Source organism: Astatotilapia calliptera, chromosome 17, assembly GCF_964374335.1.
Source record: "Astatotilapia calliptera chromosome 17, fAstCal68.1, whole genome shotgun sequence".
Taxonomy (NCBI): Eukaryota; Metazoa; Chordata; class Actinopteri; order Cichliformes; family Cichlidae; genus Astatotilapia; species Astatotilapia calliptera.
Window position 1 is genome coordinate 5,027,234 of NC_137438.1, and position 20,867 is coordinate 5,048,100.

A 20,867-nucleotide genomic window follows, 5' to 3' on the forward strand; every position below is an offset into this window, starting at 1 on the left:
ATATTTGGCTGGTTCAATAAAGAAACCAACTGCTGGCTGTTTGAACAAATGTTTCTTAAAGATATGCAGCTCAGCAGGAAGAAATTCCATCGCTTGATGATTTCATCAGTGTAACTCACAGATATGTTTATGCACAAGCCAGAGTTTGCCTAGAGGCAACATACCAGTTTGATCTGGTTTTGGTACCGTCACGGTAACAGCCCCGTGTCTGCTAATAGCGGAATCAACAGCTCTGCTCCTCGTATATGTGAAAAAAAAGTGTAACCAAGTTGATCCCAGTTTGTAAAAGGGCAGATGCTACAGCACCAGAGGCATGCTTGACCCAAAGGAATGTCATCGTTAAACTTCCTTTGCGCAATTCTTGAGATCTGTCAAGACAAAACTTCCATTTTCAGTGTCTTCAGATGTGCAATTGATTCAATTCAATTTTTCAATTCAATTTTATTTATATAACGCCAAATCACAACAAAAGTCGCCTCAAGACGCTTCATAGATACAGAGAAAAACCCAACAATCATATGACCCCCTATGAGCAAGCACTTTGGCGACAGTGGGAAGGAAAAACTCCCTTTTAACAGGAAGAAACCTCCAGCAGAACCAGGCTCAGGGAGGGGCGGGGCCATCTGCTGCGACCGGTTGGGGTGAGAGAAGGAAGACAGGATAAAAGACATGCTGTGGAAGAGAGACAGAGGTTAATAACAGATATGATTCAATGCAGAGAGGTCTGTTAACACATAGTGAGTGAGAAAGGTGACTGGAAAGGAAAAACTCAATGCATCATGGGAATCCCCCGGCAGCCTACGTCTATCCATCCATCCATCCATCCATCCTCATCCGCTTTATCCGGGGCCAGGTCGCGGGGGCAGCAGCCTAAGCAAAGAGGCCCAGACCTCCCTCTCCCCAGCCACCTCCTCCAGCTTATCCGGGGGAACACCAAGGCGTTCCCAGGCCAGCCGAGAGATATAATCTCTCCAGCGTGTCCTGGGTCTGCCCCGGGGCCTCCTCCCGGTGGGACATGCCTGGAACACCTCACCCAGGAGGCGCCCAGGGGGCATCCTTGTCAGATGCCCGAACCACCTCAGTTGGCTCCTTTCGATGTGGAGCAGCAGTGGCTCTACTCTGAGCCCCTCCCGGATGCCCGAACTTCTCACCCTATCTCTAAGGGAGAGGCCAGCCACCCTTCGGAGGAAGCTCATTTCTGCCGCTTGTATCCGCGATCTCGTTCTTTCGGTCACTACCCACAGCTCGTGGCCATAGGTGAGGGTAGGGACGTAGATCGACCAGTAAATTGAGAGCTTCGCTTTTACACTCAGCTCCCTCTTCACCACGACGGACCAGTGTAGCGTCCGCATTACTGCAGCTGCAGCCCCAATCCGTCTGTCGATCTCCCGCTCCCTTCTCCCATCACTCGCGAACAAGACCCCGAGATACTTGAACTCCTCCACTTGGGGCAGGAACTCATCCCCGACCCGGAGTGGGCACTCCACCCTTTTCTCAGGCCTCAGATTTGGAGGTGCTGATCCTCATTCCCGCTGCTTCACACTCGGCTGCGAACCGTTCCAGTGCGAGCTGGAGGCCCTCACCCGATGAAGCCAACAGAACCACATCATCCGCAAAAATCAGAGATGAGATTCTGAGGCCACCAAAGCGAAAGCCCTCCGCCACTTGGCTGCGCCTAGAAATCATTGACAGATAGAGCTGGGTGTCATCTGCATAGCAGTGAAAATGTATGCTATGTCTTCTAATGATGCTGCCTAAGGGAAGCATGTATAATGTAAACAGAATTGGTTCTAGCACTGAACCCTGTGGAACTCCATAATTAACCTCAGTGTGTGAAGAGGACTCTCCATTTACATGCACAAATTGGAGTCTATTAGATAGATATGATACAAACCACTGCAGCACAGTACCTGTAATACCTACAGCATGTTCTAATCGCTCTAATAGGATATTATGGTCAACAGTATAGAACGCTGCACTAAGGTCTAGCAGGACAAGCACAGAGATGAGTCCACTGTCAGAGGCCATAAGGAGATCATTTGTAACCTTCACTAAAGCTGTTTCTGTGCTGTGCTGAGCTCTGAAACCTGACTGAAACTCTTCAAATAAACCATTCCTCTGCAGATGATCTGTTAGCTGTTTGACAACTACTCTTTCAAGAATTTTTGATATGAAAGGAAGGTTGGAGATTGGCCTATAATTAGCTAAGACTGCTGGGTCTAGAGATGGCTTTTTGAGTAAAGGTTTAACTACAGCCAGCTTGAAGGCCTGTGGTACATAGCCGATTATTAGAGATAGGTTGATCATATTTAAGATCGAAGAATTAATTAATGGCAGGACTTCTTTGAGCAGTTTTGTAGGAATGGGGTCTAAAAGACACTTTGATGGTTTGGAGGAAGTAATTATTGAAGTTAACTCAGAAAGATCAATTGGAGAAAAAGAGTCTAACTTAACATCAATGGTACTAAGATTAATATCCAGCCAATCTGATTTGGATCTGGAGACCATTGCTTTCACAGAGGCTGCCAATGATAAAAGCTTGACTACATGATGTACAAGCTGTTCTTATCTCATCACCTCATTAGTAGGTATTTGGATGTCATGCTCATGTTGCATTGTGCTAGCTGAAGAGAGAGACATCACTTCGATCTCGTCCCAAGGATTACGTATAGGCCTACACTCGAACCTATACCTGTTACACAGCTGAACACCTTCAATTTGCATGCATTTACTGAACTTTGAACTCCCACACTTTCTTGTGAAATCCCTTGTAATTGCTAGCGATTTTGAATTAATCTATTTGTGCTTTAATGAAATTCCTTTGAGGAATTTCTGGACATGGAGCGTTTCTATCTGTAAGAAGCATCAAGATATAAACAAATCACAAAATAGAAGGAGCGCTCCACACACAGACAGGCAAAGGAAATATGAAAGAACAAACTTAAAAAATGACTAATCTCAGTTTTACTTAGCAGGGGGACAAATTTAGCTTATTTTGGTATTGAAACTTAACAGAACTTCAGATTAAACCTCAAGTTTGGTTAAACTAATGTCTCAGCCCAGGTGTGCTTTTTTTACTCTGAAAACTTCAGTCATTATGAATGTTTACTACCTCAACGCTTTACCAGGCGTTGTTGACTCTGTGATGGTAAAATGCTTCTGCTCTGCATCACATAACAGATGGAAGTGTGTTAATATCGCTCCAAGCCTGGTTGTCTCTGTGGTTTGGAGCATACTGGGATATTGATTCTGCACTCTTACATGGACAGCGGTGGTGGGGTATAAAAGACTTTCATGCACTTTACTGCACATTTAGAATTAATGTGATAAAAGCTGAAAGTACACGAGATATTTTGCATTATTTTACACTGTTTAATACAACTGCTATGAACTCTTTCTTTAATAAATGTAGTGTTTCTACTACCAGCACTTCTACATGTACAAATACTGCTGCCAAATCTGTAACAATCAAAGCTTAAGATAGAGGGTCCCCCAATATGACTATTACCTATTCTATTCAAGGCTATTAGTTATTCCCATAGACAAAGACATGTGAACTGTGATATAGCTACTGTTTAATAAATGTGCATCTACCATCTTCTGTGGTCTCTTTAAACAAACTTTTTTGTATCTAACCACAGACTGTGGTTAGATACATTTTCATTTAAGTTTTAGTTTTGGTAATGTTGATACATATTAATTATTTGGAGGGGACAAAAATATTTTCTCTAATAGATGCCATAGCACCTCTCCTGGGCTACTTATAAATCAAGGGTTATAAATCCAAGGCCCATCTAGTGTTTAACTAGCTTGAGAATAAATAGTGTGGAAATATGTTCGTTCATAGTCATTAAGGTCGTTTTTCTTGCTAACCAGAATCTGGATATTTTTGATCTTGTGACTATAAATAAATAAGGCTTATGTATACACTGGAGCAGGTACTTGGTCCATTTTGGACCGCCTTTACTTTCCTTGCATCTGAGACTTGAGATCCCTGCTCTCCTCGCATTATCTTCTATACACGTGAGGCTAAAAGCGCTCCCAGTTTGGAAGCAAGCGTCTTTTGGATCCCCATTTAAACTGCTTTGAGGAAATTCAGGGGATGGACAGCTGCCTTTGGAGAAGTCTGACCTGATGTTTTTGTTCCCACAACTTCAAATTCCAGCTTAAATAATTCTTACTATCCATAATACACTTCAGCCACTTTCCCCCAGGCTACTCTGACGCTAGGATGTCTCCCTCTGAGCTCTCAACTTCTTTTTTGAATCAAAAGGCTTCACTATGGGAAGTTATTTGCTTAAAAAACGTTTCAGCATTCAGATGTGTTCATCTAACTGTTGTAGTGCTCATGAAATGAAAATACATTTAAAAAGAAATCCACACAAAAATCAAAACAGCATAATCATATCACATCATTCTGTTATCAAGGAAGACCTAGTGTCCTCTACACGGGACAGAAGATAAATATAAAGGGGCTTGTAAAGATAAAGATGTAAAGATAAAGGGGCTTGTAGCCTATTCATGTAAAGCGAAAGGTTGACATAAAACGTAAGCTGGATTGAACTAAGGTATCAGCTGGGTTCACAGGCAGAATTACGCATTGCAACGTGCGCATCGAACAATTTCTTACCACGGTTCATTGTTCATTCAGAATTATTCTTAAGCAGGGCTGGGCAACTCCAGGCTTTGAGGGCCGGTGTCCTGCAGGTCTTAGATATCACCCTGGGTCAACACACCTCAATCACATGATTAGTTGATTACCAGGCCTCTGGAGAACTTCAAGACATGTTGAGGAGGTCATTTAGCAGTTTTTACTTTATTTCATCATGAGTGAGAGGATTCTGGCCCCATTCCAAGTCTGTTTGCAGAGCATAAACAAACCCAGGTAATTAAATACTGACAATTTCCTTCTTGCATAGTTTTGTGCATACACACTGTGAAGAAGGCCCATGCTTTTGAATTCATTACTGTCAAAATGTCACTGATTTCAAAAATCCTTTTTCAGTTCTCTCTTGGTGGTTTAACACCTCTGTATACCCATACAGCTGTCCTTCTAGCAGATCTCCTTTTCTTGAATATCTGATTGTCTTCATCTCTGCCAGGATGAAGATCTTCATACTCTTTCTCTCCTTTACTAATTCCATGTATCACAATACACACTACAATAACAACTGAAGTGATGCTGTTTACTAAAACTCTGGGATTTTAATCTGATACTGGAAAGTTTAGTTTGTAAAAACAATTGAATGAAGTACCTTTAACAAGGTGGTAGTGAAGATAAAACACTAAAACACCACTTAATCATTCTCAAGTAAGAATGCTCCAATTTAGCAGCTGAATTAAGTAAAACAACTTCACTATAAGTTGAAACAGAAGAAGAAGAAAAAAAGAAAAATTATGCCTTAACAGAGTTAATTATGTTTATTTTTATTACATAAAAGAAGCAAACTGCTGCTAGGACAGAAACAACTTGTTAGATTTGTATTGTTGATTGTCATTTATGCTTAGAAATATTTACTTATATATGCTTAGAGTTTTGTAATTAGTTGTAGATTGGTAGAGGTTTTGATCCTTGATAGTCTGCAAACTTTGTGTGCATTAGACAGCACTTTGGGAGCATGAGAGGTCATACCGTGTCTTATTGTTTTATGGTAGGATTAACGTAGTTGCGTCTGTTCTAGTCTAAGTGCTCTTTGTTTAGATGAACTGCAGGACTTCCTCACCGTGTTATCTAGGATGAACCATCTAGGGTGAGGGGGAGGCTACCCTCTTCCTGACCAAGGATGTTTGACCCTTTGATCAGCAGTCCACACACACACACACACACACACACACACACACACACACAAAGAGTACCTTGCCTGTGTGTGTGTATGTAGACGTCATATGTTAATGAACTTATGCATATTCATGTAACCTCAATAAAAGAACAGTGGTACGGGAGAATGGACGAGAGCAACTGGGGTCAAGCGAAGGAACGGTGCCTGTCCGGTTCTCTCCCGTGCACGAGAAACATGAAGAAGCTTGCCTACTTGTGTCTTGCTTTGCAGTGTAATTATATTGTCTTCAACGTTCCAGCGGATGGGTTCAAGCTACAAACCTATCACAACTGAGTAGTCTTTTTTTATTTATTAATTTTTTATTAAGCTTCTTAGGCTATATAAACAACTAAAATAATAGCAAGATAGCCCTGATGATTTGGGAATGGTGTTGTTGGAAGTTATTAGGCTGTGACAAACACCATCTGACCAGAGTCCAGTTCTATGTGAGGGTAAGAGTCAGTGGGAAAGCCACAGGGTACTACAGTATCTACGAGTCCACTTCAGATGAGCCAGGATTCATGGGTTTTACTTCATCTGGCGTCTGCACTGGGATGTGCTTTTTTGACTTCCTGAGTTACAAAAGGGAGAAATGGCAATGAGATTGATTAAAAAACAATTAACTGTAACATGATGGGTGCATGACAAAATTCATGCAAGCTCGCTGTTATCCAAACATTTTCTTATACCTTTGATACATTAAGGCGATGATGCCCAAAGAGCAGAGAATCACCAGTAAAACAATGACAGAGATGGATGCCAGCGTTGCTGCTTTAGAAGGTCCTGCTAATAAGAGAAAATACTGAACATCAATTTCTACCCACGTACTCCTCTCATTCTCATTTTCTCCACAGAAAATAACACATATAATATGGCATTTTATCAGACATGATGGCTTTGTGAATCTTTCAAGTGCTTCAGCGTAAACATCAAAGACTATAATGAAACTCAGTGGGATTCTGTGCTGTGCCTGCAGCGTGTCCTAGTCTAAAAAAAATCTGGGAGGGGGGGTATTTAATGCTAAATAGTGCAAAGGCTTACATGGTCCGAAAGCAGGAAGGAACGCTAGGGGAAACAAATAACCAGAAGCCACAAGTAATACATATACAGCTAACTCAAGGAGCGGAAACACTATGAAGGCACACAAGTATGTTGGGCAACTCAACAAAGGACAAGGGAGAGAGAGAGAAAATAAATACAAAATGTGATGAGGCTGGGGAACACAATGTGAACAAATCAGGGATGACAGACTGAAACATGCAAACCTGTCACAGAGAAAACTAATGGAAAGAATAAGAAAACAACAACAACAGACTGTACAAAATAAGCTTAACGCAGAATATTCATGAAAATAACCGTAAACTGATAAACGAGGAACTAAAACTCACGATACTTAGAAATGTGGCAAACAAGAATAAACAATAATGATGAAGAGATTAAGATCAAAGTGAAAATAAGTTCGTCTTTACCTTTGGTAAAGCACTGCGGCCAAGATTGAGTTACAAGAAAGACTTTGACCATTTAGATCACACTGGAGTGCACAGATGTTCTTCTCACTATCTCGTTTTCTGCCGGAAAATCCCCCACAGTCTATGGTGTCAGTAAATGACCACAAATTAGCAGCAAGGCTCTGTGGCAGTGTTAACTCTGTTATTAGAGCAGTGTGTTAGATAAGCATGTGAAACCTCAGATACATGCCTTTCTTTAGAGACTTAAGAGCTAAAATCTAAAAACAAGATATAGCTCAGCTAGCTAGCTCAAGGTGAGGCTTCACTTTGACTTCACACTGCTTTTCTAAAGAATACACACCATTCATAGCTTAGACTCATTAGCAGGGCATATTTGGCCTATGGGATGCCCTTGAAATTCCTTTTATAGGTGTTTGTGTTTCATCTGTGGTGCTTTTAAGGCAGAAAGATGAATTATTTCTGGATGCTACTAACTGTTAATTGTCAGTGTTTTGTTAAACTGCTTTGATGACTTCCTTAACTACCCATGTTTATCTGTCCTCGATATGGTGGTTAAGCTCTGAAAGGTCATCTGATGATGAATGTTCCAGTTATCTTCTCTTGGTCTTGAAGAGGACGAAGAGGTGAGTTCATAAGCACGTTGGAAAGGATGCGGTTAGTCATTATTTTGGCTGTAACGCCAACTGAGCAGGTAAAAATAAGCTGTCAGCAACAGCGAAGCAGAAAATTACTGCTCTTGAAAGAATGCGGTATTGCAATTTGGAGCATTCTGGGAAATAGACAATGATTGCAAAAATTTCTGGCACAACTTCACCTACTTCCAAGGTGCATGGAGAGGATGAAAGAATTCACAATGCAGGAACTCCAGCAATACTTAAGGGAAGATGAACAACTTTAATAATTGACTAACGCGTTTCAGCTTGTTGCCTTCATCAGTGATTGTCTGGCACAGAAGAATATCTCATGCACTTTGGTCATATATTTAGTTCTAGAATGCATACATTTGATCAAAACTTGAGAGGATTGTGTCAGTTCACACAGTTTGTTTTAATGCTGTCACAAATGCAAAGTCTTACATTTGTGACCTTGCGCTTTTTATGCATGATATGATAATATGCTAACTGCAGCAGTGTGTGCACAGTGGCGTCTGTGCACACAAAAACAAAAAAAAACCCCAAAACCAAACCAAAAACAGCCCAGAAAATAAAATACTTGAAATATTAGAATATTGCAGTATGTAAATTACTTTTCAACACTAACTAGTCCGAGGATTATACTTCAAGTACAAGCAACCACTGCTCAACAAGGTCCAGTGGGCACTGCAGTCTTCCCTTGTGTAGCTTATCTACACAAGGGAAGACTGCATTGACTACCACATGATGCTCATGAACGCCCTTCACAAGGAGGGTAAGCACAGTATATGGAAGACCAGGAAAGTCAGTCCATGAAATAAAGCTGTAAATCACTTTCTAATGACTTTATAATTACTTCTATGTTGATAAAATATTTGATATGTTACCAGAGAATACCACTACTAATCCATCAATAAATACTTTATTAAACAATTAAAAGCCTTGATTACATGATTCATCAATGCAGAATTTAAAAACAGAGTGTGTGTGTATATCTCTATATCTATCTAGAGATAGAGATAGATGTATATAGATATAGAAGACTGCAATATATATATTTTAAAAAAAAAAAAAAAAGGCAAAATGTGATCTCCTTACTGTAGTTCATATCTTACTGCATTTCCTTTTTCCATTCACAGTAACATGTAATAAATAATTTAGCTTCTCCTTTAAGATCAATCTCCATACCCAAGTAAAACTTGATGTACTTCGGTCAGACAAATCAGACTTGCCTGACTTAACAAACAGGCATAGCTAACAAAGTGGCCAGTGATCGTTTCTCTAAGGGGCTAAAAGCCAGGTATAAATAAGGACCCACACAAATTACTGAATGTTTGAGCAGAAAGCGTAGCAGCTCCAAAAGACATGTTGTTACTGGCCGAAATAATACTCTGCAGAAAATTGAACAAATAATTTGGTCTGCTTGTGTCCATCTAGCCTGATTGATACTGAAGATAGGAAAGTATTAACACAGTTAATCTCTGTGACAAAGCAATACATTGCATCAATGCCTGGCTAGAGACAACATTTAGTCTGAGTAACTCATTATCAGTTTTAGTATTTTCATGAGATCTGAATAATAAATAAAAGAAATAGAAATCAAACATTTCCCACCATAGCACCAGAGCAATGGTTGACCCAGAGGGATGTGAATGATAAAGTTCCTATAGAGTTGTTTTTTGGTAATGTGAAGCTAGAAAGCTGTTAAGATGAAAGTTACAGATTGAGCCTCTTGCACTGCCATATTAACATGGCTGTGATTCTTTGGGATGACATCCACAGAAGTTCAAATGGGTTATCAGGCACTGATGACAACCAGTCCTACGTGGAGGTAAGAGTCTATTCTTCACTGTAGTGGGATGTTGCTTTTGGTAAAACACTGCTGCAGCTCTCTGCAACCGCAACAAAGTCGGTGTCTTTTACTGGTCCACTGCAGGTGGGCGAGGACTCATGCATTCAGTGTGCACAGCTCCTCTGGGTCTTGGTTCACTGGGGTGTGCTCTCTTCGCCTCCTGAGACAAAAAGGACAATCAGGATTGAAATGGATTAAAACCAGCCAACTGCAAAACAACGAGTATATAGAAAGACAATCCAAAAAAGTCATTTTGTTTTTACCTTTGATACAGTAAGACTATCCCTGCAGTACAAAGAGTCACCAGTAAAACAGTGATGACTGTTGCCGCTGTGGTTGTTGCAGCGTCTGCAAATGGGAGAGAAAATCCTTAATGTGCTCTGATTCAGTTTCTTCACTGAAAAGAGGTATAACATGACTGCATCTCATTAAATACAACAATTCCAAGTCTGCTTTGTGAGTTAAGTGTTTTCAAACAATCTCAGAGAATGTACCGTCCTAAACATCAATGAGGGAATCCACACTGCGAGTCTGCTCTGTGGCCTTCAGCATTTCTAAAACGTCTTGCTTCACAAACAGCGTTTAGCCTCAAGGGACTCCCTGCTTGTCCATCGAGAAGTTGCATCACTGACTTACAAATAATACACAGACACTCGCAGACCATTATGACCACCTGCTTCCTTTTGCTACCAAAGCAGTCCTTACTTTACTAGACTTCCTTTGGATGTATCACAGTGGGGCCTGCGTGGATTAAAGTTTGATCCACACATCCCACAGATGCTTGATGTTCCTACTTGCTCACTAATATATGCCACATAACAAGTGCAATGATGAAGAGATAATCAGTGTTATTCACACCACCTGCTAGTGGTTCTAAAATATGTTATGGCTGATCAGTGTATTAAATGAGATCTCAGATAAGAAATAATAATGCCGTTGAAGCTTACCAATTTCAAGCGCAGAATGAGTGGCGTTCTTTATTGTGTCAGTCTGTCCTGTTGTCTCCATCACAGGTTCTGCTTTTCCAGTACAAAATAAAATTTATACAAATTAGTGCAATTGTAAAGGTAAAAAGACGTAATCAGTGTCATGCCTGAAAAGTTTCTTATGCATGTACATGCGGCTTTGTGAAATGCTGGGGGAAAAGCAGATATCAAAAGGTTATGCTTTATGTACCACTTAGTAAATTACCACAAGGTGGGGTAAGGTTGGGTGGCAGTGCTTGTGTTTTAATAAAAACACAAAACAAACACAAACAAACCCCATTGCATTTATGGCTTATATAACCTATGCTTTATTTCACAGGCTTATCAGCTGAAATCCAAACATACACATCCTTCTGTAACAGCTAACCAGTTCAATATATGTCTTGACTTTGATAACTCTTTGAAAGTCTGCTGACATTTCTCAAACAAACGATCCTTGGTTCATCACAATTGATTCTCCTGAGTTTCATTCTTTTGGTAATCTGCAGATTCAGGCGTGGACAGTTACTGCATCTGCCCAGCAGGGGGAGCTCCCAATGCAACAGTGTTTTTCCTTTAGAAAGCCTCACTTAACACTAGTATTTCTTCATACATTTTTAACAGAGTAAATGGTTACATGTAAATAGCTGTGTCACCATTTCAAAGTCAAATGATTTTTGTCGTCCTTTTTGTTTGGCTTTTTGCAAAGAGTCTTAGTACTTGAACAGCAATCGAACTATTAGCTCTCAGAAATTACTGTGTTTAATATGATTATTAACTAGTGTTACAGCATTTACGATAAAGAATAGTATAGGTCCCCTTTAAATAACTGCTTATATAAATACTGCAATGACAGCTGTCTGGACTCAATGGAAGAGACGGCACATTAGCAGCTTCAGCTGTTGTTTTTGCAATGATATCTGTACTGCTTTAAAAAACAAACAAACAAAAAAAAACCAACCCACACACATTTATGTCAAAGTATGATTTTTTTTTACTTTTTATGTTAATGAAGCCCTAGTTTTGAAACTTGAGCCTGTGATCACAAAAAAAAAAAAAAATATATTGAAATTCATTTAGATATCGTCTTTATATAGCCCAGAGAAGTTTCAAAGATGGCTTCAGAAGCCCAGACTTATTTCTCAAGCACTTTGATAATATCCTGTGAACCAGCATTAGCAAAAATATCATCCATTACATGATTTTATATGCTGAGGGCATCAGAGTCCTGCAGCCCAGGTATTGTACAATTCCCTTTTTAAAGTCCAGTTTCAAGTGCAGAGAAAGGCTGATTCACCTCTGCCTAAGACTTTGACCTTGGTATTAAAACCTTAGATGGCACCTGCCCAGTTTCGGTTTCAGTTCCTCCTAAATTATTTTCATAAAACCTTTCCTTTGGAAGGACAGCAACTAGAGATGCACAATCTTTTTCTCCCCCGACCTGCTGTTTGCTTAGAGTTTAGTTACACGGCCTGCACCCATTTAACCAGTTACTCTTTCCAGTGTACAGCTCTCTTTCACCTGTCACCATTTGTGGTTAAGGTTCAACTGGAACTGCTTTTGAGGTTTGACCTGTATATAGCTGCTGTTTGTTATGAAACAGATCTGGGTTTCAGACTTTGTGTGCCGTGTCCTGGCTTTAGCATGACAGGGAAGGAAGACCCAGAGTTCTAAAGGCTAACAACCTTTTGAACAGCACTGTGCTATTCAACACCCAACCATAAAAACAAACGTGTGCTGTTGATGCTAATGATTGTGTATCACAACATTGTAGATTCTCTTAAAGATGTTGATGTAAAACCTCAAAAACTACTTCAGTTCCCTTTTCACATCATATTTACAGTACAGTCCATTAAGTGCCCATCCCTAGACGTCCCTTATGTCACTAATGTAGAAAGTAGTTTCTGCTACAAGACAATTTTTTTTAAATTTGAGATTTTAACCAATTCCTTGCATAGCTGCGAGTGCCTAAACCCATCTGCTTTCACCTATCCTTGGGCAAGATACTAACCCCAAATTGCTCTCCGATGCATCCATCGGAGTATGAGAGTGTGTGTGTGTGTTAGCTATAAAGCACTTAGAAAAAAAATGTGCTTGTGTGAACGCACAAGTTGTGTAAAGCGCATTGAGTGCTCAGATGAGTAGAAAAGCGCTATATAAGAACCAGTCCATTTACATAATCTGGACTTGGTGGCTTGGAACCTTCCTTCCCACTGTTACCAAAGTGCTGCTCATAGGGGGTCATATGATTGTTGGGTTTTTCTCTGCATCTATGAAGCACCTTGAGGCGACTTATGTTGTGATTTGGCGCTATATAAATAAAATTGAACAGCTGATTTCTTTCTATAGGTGACCGAATTACTAAAAGTGGTTTCAAAGAAATTTGTCAACAGTTTCTATTGAAATTTTAGCAGCAATGTGGCAAGCGTAGCATTGAAGACGCCAGATTTTACCACATTTTTTTAACCACATTGACACTTTGAGTCAGACAGATTTCGTTAGCTTTCAGTAGTTCTAACGAAACATGTCCACACTGCATGGATTACTAAAGCGTCCAGTTTGTATCTTCAAGATCACACAACGTTTGTGTTTGATTACTGGCCTGTATTATTCATACTTACAAATTGAGGGTTTAGGCAGTGAAGACTACAGGATGTTTATATATGATGACGGTCCTATAAGTGTGCACAGTTTGACTCTCTCTCTCTCTCTCACACACACACACACACACACACACACACACACACACACCTCAAGAACCAGTACAGTTCCTTGGCGTAACCATCTTACTTTGACATCATGTGGTCACAGATAAAACAAAGCAGATTAGATTCTGAAGGGCTACTTCTGGCTCAGAAGTAGTTTGTTTTACATTCAACGTCTGGTGAGCCATTAGGTGCTAGAAAAGCATCTCATATCTGAACAGTCCCTTCTCATGTCCCTCTTGGTCTCAAGCAGAGCTGATTAAATGACAAAAATATATTTATATTGTAGAGGGTGCCCATTTTAGTGATAAAGGTGTCAAAAGGCTTGAAGGAGAGTACAGTGGGGAAAGACCAAATAAACCCCATAATTTAGTAGCTTGTAGAACCATCTTTAGCAGCAATAACTTGAAAAAAATCAGACTCGCATCCTTGAGGAGGAAGTTTGCCCCACTCTTCTTTACAATGTTGCTTTATTTCATTCGGGTTTGCAACCATTTGTTTATTCATAGTATTCTCAAGTTGTGCCACAGCCTTTCAGTCAGGCTGAGGTCTGGGTCATTGCAGACCTCAGCAGCTATGCCTGGGATCACTGCCCTGACTCCATGTGAACAGAGCTGTGAGACAAATGGCCTCATATTTGACTGTAGAATACTTTAGTATATAGTGGGGCTCATGGTCAACTAAATCACTAGGAAACAAGCCCAAATCATCACCTCTCTGCACCACCATGTTTGACAGCAAGTATGAGACAGAGCCACTGAACACAAGAGTCCCTATAAGCAGTCTGGTGGATGAGGTTAATCATGACTTTGGGCGTCAGTAGCAACATTTCAGCTGGCACACTTGAAAGCAACAGCTCAGCAGAAGCTAACTGAGAAAGTACGTATGATTTAAGTTCTTTACCGTGGGTGGTTGTCTGTGTACTGGTTCCTTGTTCAAGCACTGTGCTTGAATTCTGCATCATCTGGGCAGTAGAAGCTGTTGCTGAGAAGAAAAAACCCACCTCTATTAATACTATAAAAACCCTGACCACATCTCTCACTGCTAAGATTAGTTGTAGCACGAATTATCCCTCTGTTATGAAACATGCGTTTGTTCCATTATCCCAAACTAAAACCCCATAACTATCTTCAAGCATGCATGGAGTGTTATACTGTGTTTGATTTTACATTAGTTAGCTTCAACATGCCACGTATATTACAATAGCTGAAAAATACATGCAGGATTTAATGTTATCTATCAGTCCATTTTCTTCCACTGCCCCTGCAGGTTGCAGGGGCAGCAGCCCACGCAAAGAAGCCCAGACCTCCCTCTCCCCAGCCACCATTTAATATTAGTAAATGGCCTGTATTTATATAGCGCTTTTACTAGTCCCTAAGGACCCCAAAGCGCTTTACACAATCAGTCATCCACCCATTCACACACACACATTCACACACTGGTGATGGCAGCTACATTGTAGCCACAGCCACCCTGGGGCGCACTGACAGAGGCGAGGCTGCCGGACACTGGCGCCACCGGGCCCTCTGACCACCACCAGTAGGCAACGGGTGAAGTGTCTTGCCCAAGGACAACGACCGAGACTGTCCAAGCTGGGGCTCGAACCGGCAACCTTCCAATTACAAGGCGAACTCCCAACTCTTGAGCCACAATCGCCCCTAGTAATGGAAATTAACATTTTGTTAAACAAAATGTTAAGAGGAGCTGGAGTTGTATTTGTTGCTCCCAGATGAATTGTCCTCACTCATTCATGACTATCACTTAGTCATGAATGACTAAACAAGTTACCTATGACTAACCACATTTTTTGGAAAGCTTGAGTTAAATTTCACTAAACACACCTGGGCATGATTACGGTCATATCTGTTAAAGAAATCACTCAAGCAGATCCTGTCTGACAAAGTGAAGTAGATGTCAAAAAGCAACACATCATGCCAACCCTAAAGAAACCATCATGGAGTGGTGAGCCTACCAAAATTACCCCCAAGAGCCCACTGGCTGCTCATCCAGGAGACAAAACTACAAAAAGCCCCAACATTTACAAAAAAAAAGAAAAAAAAGAAAAAAAAAAGAAAAAAGAAAATGCAGGCCACACTTGCCTCAGTTAATGTCAGTGTTCATGATTCAGTACCAACAAGTAAAAAACAAAAAAAAAAAACAAAAAAAAAAAACTTTAAGTTTTTTTTGTTTGAGTAAATAGTCAATGGACTGATGAGACAAAGGGTTGAGGTTTGGATTTCATTACATCTGGAATACAGCTAACAAAGCACTTCATGAAAAGAACATCATACCAACAGTCATATGGTAGTGCAATGATCCCTGTCTACTTTGCTTCTTCAGAATTTGAACAACTTGCCATAATTGACTGAAACAATTATTCTCTCAGTCAGAAACTCCTGTAGGAGAATGTCCAGGAAATTCATGCCATGAAGCTCAAGTGCACTCTGAAAATGATTTAAGAAATCATTAAGAAAAAAAAAACAAACAAAAAAACCCCAACAACAACAACCAAAAAACAAAACTGGCTTTCCAGGCTTAAGTTTGTCTAACACTTAGATTTGTGTGATGATCTGAAACATGCAAGCATGACAAATATGCAAATAACAAATAAGGGGAGGGGTGGGGGTTCACAGCCACAGATGTACACAGCAGAAATGTAAACTGCCCCACTGATCATTTACAGTTAATCTGAGCATGACAACTGCTGTGAAATGAATGACTCATAGGAGCTGGGGCATTTTTACTTTACTGTTAGTAAGGGCCCAAACCAAGTCCCATAATTTGCAAAAGTTAGTTCTTGAAGCGGTGATTATGATATCAAGATTGTCTGGTTGCTTAGCTGAGCTGTGTTGAACTATAATGATTAAAGGAACTAACCATGGGAACACTACCAGAAGTTTCTGTTACTGGATACATTTTGATTTGACAAGAACAGATGCGCTTCATTTCCATGATGCTAAAAATCATAAATAAAGAAATAAAACTAAATTTCTTGATGTCATTCAAAGCAGATTTTCTACAGATCAAATCTTTTTGTGTTGCTGTAGGACTTGAGGTTTCACTACAGTAAACCATTTCCTTTAATAGTAGCTGCACTGCAACACCTCCTGGATTACTTTGAGAGTCATTTCACCCAAATTACCCAGTTCAAATGTCGTCTTTTAGGACCATTTGCTCACTGTACACTTAAATAGCCCATGTTACATCTACTAGTTTGAACATTCCAACCTGTAACACTGCAATATATCAATAAGAATAATAACTTAACCCTCTCAGGCTCAAATTTAACTTTTTGTTGCTAATGCACAACCAAGTCCTGCAGTGGTACTTCTGAGTTATATTAAAAAAAAAATTTAAAAAAAAAAACCTCAGAAAATATGTATGTGGGGTAATCAGGTTGTTAGTTTTTAACTGTTGCAAATCGGCAATGCCTGCCTCGAGAGGGTTAAACTAAAAGGAAATTCATGTGTCTTAGTTCATCTGCCATTTGTATGAGAATTAAGAAGCCTGATGGCTGCAGGTACTGGGGTTTGTTTTTGTTCCATAAGAAGGTGTAAAAAATGGGTGATAAAAGTAAAATGAGTAATATATACACAGACACTATACATGGCTCTAATATTAGTATTACTGTCACACCGTTGAGACATTTAGTTTCCTTTTAGTTTATTAGTAGTGGTTATAGGTCACGGTTTTTGATCGTCACAATCATGCAAATAGAGAACTTACTGATAGCGGAAGTACTGACGGAGTAAGAGGAAATATCAGTGTGACTCTCTGCAAAACCAAACCATCATTAAGCACACATGTCAGCAAAGTATGGCAAACACCATTTTCCTTAGACAGACGCTTACCTGTTGTTGTTGTACTTGTTGCTTTTGGTGGTTGTGTTGTGGTTATCCTTGGGTCAGCTGAAACATGACAAAGAAATACAAGAGATGCATTTAAAAAAAAAAATAAATAAATAAATAAAATTAAAGTGGGAAAGCTTAAAAGAAAAAAAAGAAAGAAAGAAAGAAAGTACTGTATGGATCAGAGATCTATTATAGATTATAAATCTATTATCACCGCATTCTGGCTGAAAGTATTATAGACTTGACTAAGATCCAACTATTCCCCATGTCCAGGGTGTTCTACAGGTAGACAGTCAAATCCCTTTTACTTTGCATTAAAGTTCTTCACTTCACTGCATTCCCATGATGCACTGCTCTGCACATCTGTCTGTCACAAATCAACCCGATACTGGTCTCCATCTGTTCCACTTTGCCTGCATTTTCTTCTCCTCTCTTGCGCAATGTTCGTTGTTTTGGATGGTTGACAATAGACATTTAAAAAGGCATCTACATTCCCTCTTTGCATACTCAGCTTTCCAACAATCTCCCTCTCATTTACATACATGTACCGTGTCTTGGTTCTATTGACTTTCCTTCCTTTACTTCTCCAGGCTCTCTTAAACCTGCTTCCTGCTCCCACTAAAGATCGCGATGTGAACATTCTAGTCCACACAGACTCATGTCTGACCTCACTCGTCATTATCATAGCAAACAAGAAGCACCCAAGAGCTGGTCCCTGATGTAACCCCATCTCGACAATGACCTCCTTTGTTGCTGCATCACCCTCAGATTTTTCCTCTGCTACTTCTGACTTCCTCATGAAGCACCAACCTTATGCTTTCACTAGATTAGAGACAGTACAACTTCTTTTGACTTTTTATATACTTCTCCATCAGCACTCTCCAAGAAAACAGTGTATCTATAGTGCTCTTTCTACAAAGCCTTGTGGGACGACAGCAGGAAACGTGGACAGCTAATGAGGCTAAGAGTGGTACACATTGTGAGTATAATCAGCAAGAAGGCAACTAGGAAAGTCAAAACAAATACAAAGCACAAGAGACAGAGTAAAAACTGGAAATGACAAAGACTCAGCCATGCATACTTGCAGAAGGATGACCATGAGACAAAACTGGAGAAACAGAATAAAGAACCAAAGGCAAAAATAGAGACTGAAAAGCATCAGATACTCATCTCCACATGCATGATAAACAGAATTTAAAAAAATAAAAAAAATCAAACCCATAAAACATAAGTCTGGGTACAAGACCCAGGGCAAGTGACATTTTATCCCCACTATAACTGCACATCACTGCCAGTCTTGTAAAAATAGATATCAGCACCAGTGCACTTCTTCATTCCTTAAGCATTGTCTAATTGTGTTACACAGTGTCTCAAAAAGTCCACTGCACTCACTTCCTCCTTACTAATCCTCTGGATCCCCTAAATTACTAAATGTCCTTCCCCTGCTCTCCCTTTCTCATGTCCTTCTTTCATGGAACCTTAAAAGTGCTCCTTCCATCCAATGTTTTGAGTCTATAGACAATCTTTCATCAAATCTGTTTCCTAGCAGGTGAATAAATGTTTGTGGTGTGTAGAAACAGGTGCATGCGAAATATTCACTCATTTCCTTTTACAGTAGATAATGTCACCTTTGCGCCAAGCTAGAGTCTAAAAAGGAAACTGCTCACAGTTATCAGCTGTGACAACACAAAAACAAAGCACATGTGGGTGGCTTTCCACTGCACCCGAAAAGGAACCATTGCATTCTCTTATCTCTTGTAAATTTCAGACTTCCAGCCAGACACCTGACGTCAACAGTTCTAGTATGACTCTACATTTGATAAATCGGAAGGGAGGGCGTGCCAGTGTACTACAGAGCGTGGGATGGTTTAGTCGGCTGGTTTGAACCGAACCATCTTGACACACGGGGCTGTCAGTACTGTTGAGGTTTTATCAGTAAACAGAGGCTAGTGTGACTTTTATTCAGCCAGAGACAGACAAAGACTAAATAATCCACCGATAATCAGACATCCTTCGGTTGTGCCACAGATACCAGGCACCAGCCTATGCTCTGTATTAATATTTTAAGTTCCTCCAGGGAACGCATGTAGGGGCTGGCCTTCTATAAACCCTCTCCACCCATTCATCCAAGAGCAGACTTTCAGGGTTACCTAGCAATTCAGTCATCCCCTGGGGTAATGACTGAACATAACAGCTCCCACTTTTCAAAGTGATAATGGTAATGGATTCATGTTATGATAATACCAGTACTACTACTTCTGAGCACTCAAAATTCAGACTGTCAGCACTATTAGCAACCATTAGCTGTAATCCAAGAATCTAGAGTTATAACAAATATGGGTTCATGGATACTGGATTTGTAATCCTCCCCCCCAAGGCCAAATCTAATGTGAATACTTGAAAGTTAACCAAGTGGAACTTTTTAAACTAAAAGGGAAAAAGAAAAGCAACAAGCCGCAGTACCGCTGTTTCCAAATGACCTCAGCTTGGAACTTCAAGAGAAGAGAAGCCTCTTTGAACCATTCAGCTGTGTTTGGGACCTCGTAACAATGTACCGGTTTACATGTGTGTGGATAGAGAGATGTTTTCATCTTTGGTGTTAAGAAATATACCAGCAAATAATACTTACGTATACACACCAGCGATGGTTTGCTCCACTGTGCTCCAGGATTTTCGCATTTGATTAAAGTTGAGGTTCCCGCTTTTCTCAGGTAACCATCCATACATTTGTAGCGAAAACGGTCATGTATTTTGAAGCAGCCTTGTTGTGGGAGGTTTGTTAAATTCAACTTTGGAATTTCTGGACATGGACAGCTGTTATCTGTAAAAATAATAAAGATAATTTTTTTTAAATAAAACCATACGATTAAAAATAACCAGTATTTTTTTGGCGAATGGTGTACGTAAGTTCCATAATTCTAACTTCTAGCAATGTACTAATGGTAACCTGATGTCGTCAATAAAAACTTTTACACCATCACATACACATCAGGTCAACCCCGCTTCTAAGTCAAAAATTTAGCAGGATTCATAACGATACACACTTGCGACTTTCAGCATTTAGGTTTCACTATGAAGATTTACGATACGGAGACGGCGAGAAACAATGATTTACCAAAAATAAACAAAACACAAATCAAGCCGCAGGTATGTCTTCAATAAGCAATTATCCCCCTCCGACATATCTCACCGTAAAACGCTGACGTGTGCGAGTTTATGCCTTCTATTTGAACGACTTGTCTTTGAAGGTGATCAAATTTAATCACTGATTAAATAAGCGATAAACTATAAACAAAACAAATTGCGGCATGCGCAGTTTAAAGCACTTTCTGGAGCGTACTCTGTCGAGTTGAAATTTGTTTGCACTTACCGCTGCTGGATAATTGAGACCAACATACTATCATAACGCAGACGGGGAAAGCCAGTGAAACCAGAGCCATCGGACACCTCGGTAGTGACTTAAAACATGTTCACTAAATAAAACCAGGCCGGTAAAGACCATCGTCGCTGTCGCCGCGGTATTTCTTTTCGTTCACACTTTCGCTTTATATCATGACACTCCCCTTGTGCTGTG

At 40.1% G+C, this 20,867-nt stretch overlaps 1 protein-coding gene across 8 annotated transcripts; it reads right to left on the reverse strand.

Annotated features, from left to right (window-relative positions):
* Positions 1 to 8,826: 8,826 nt before the first annotated feature.
* Positions 8,827 to 20,865, reverse strand: il15ra (interleukin 15 receptor subunit alpha). Of its 8 annotated transcripts, none has more exons than XM_026146712.2 (8): positions 20,664 to 20,865; positions 19,923 to 20,114; positions 17,294 to 17,350; positions 17,169 to 17,216; positions 14,346 to 14,426; positions 10,720 to 10,791; positions 10,036 to 10,120; positions 8,827 to 9,932 (listed from the first exon to the last, which is right to left on the reverse strand). In XM_026146712.2, exons 1-8 carry the CDS (start codon positions 20,731 to 20,733, stop codon positions 9,869 to 9,871), a joined length of 669 nt encoding a protein of 222 aa, XP_026002497.1. In that variant the 5' UTR covers positions 20,734 to 20,865; the 3' UTR covers positions 8,827 to 9,868. The 8 variants fall into 8 exon arrangements, with proteins under 8 accessions (XP_026002497.1, XP_026002498.1, XP_026002499.1 ...); XM_026146713.2 differs by having other exon boundaries at positions 10,720 to 10,788; positions 20,664 to 20,862; XM_026146714.2 differs by lacking the exon at positions 17,169 to 17,216 and having other exon boundaries at positions 20,664 to 20,862.
* Between the last annotated feature and the right edge of the window lie 2 nt (positions 20,866 to 20,867).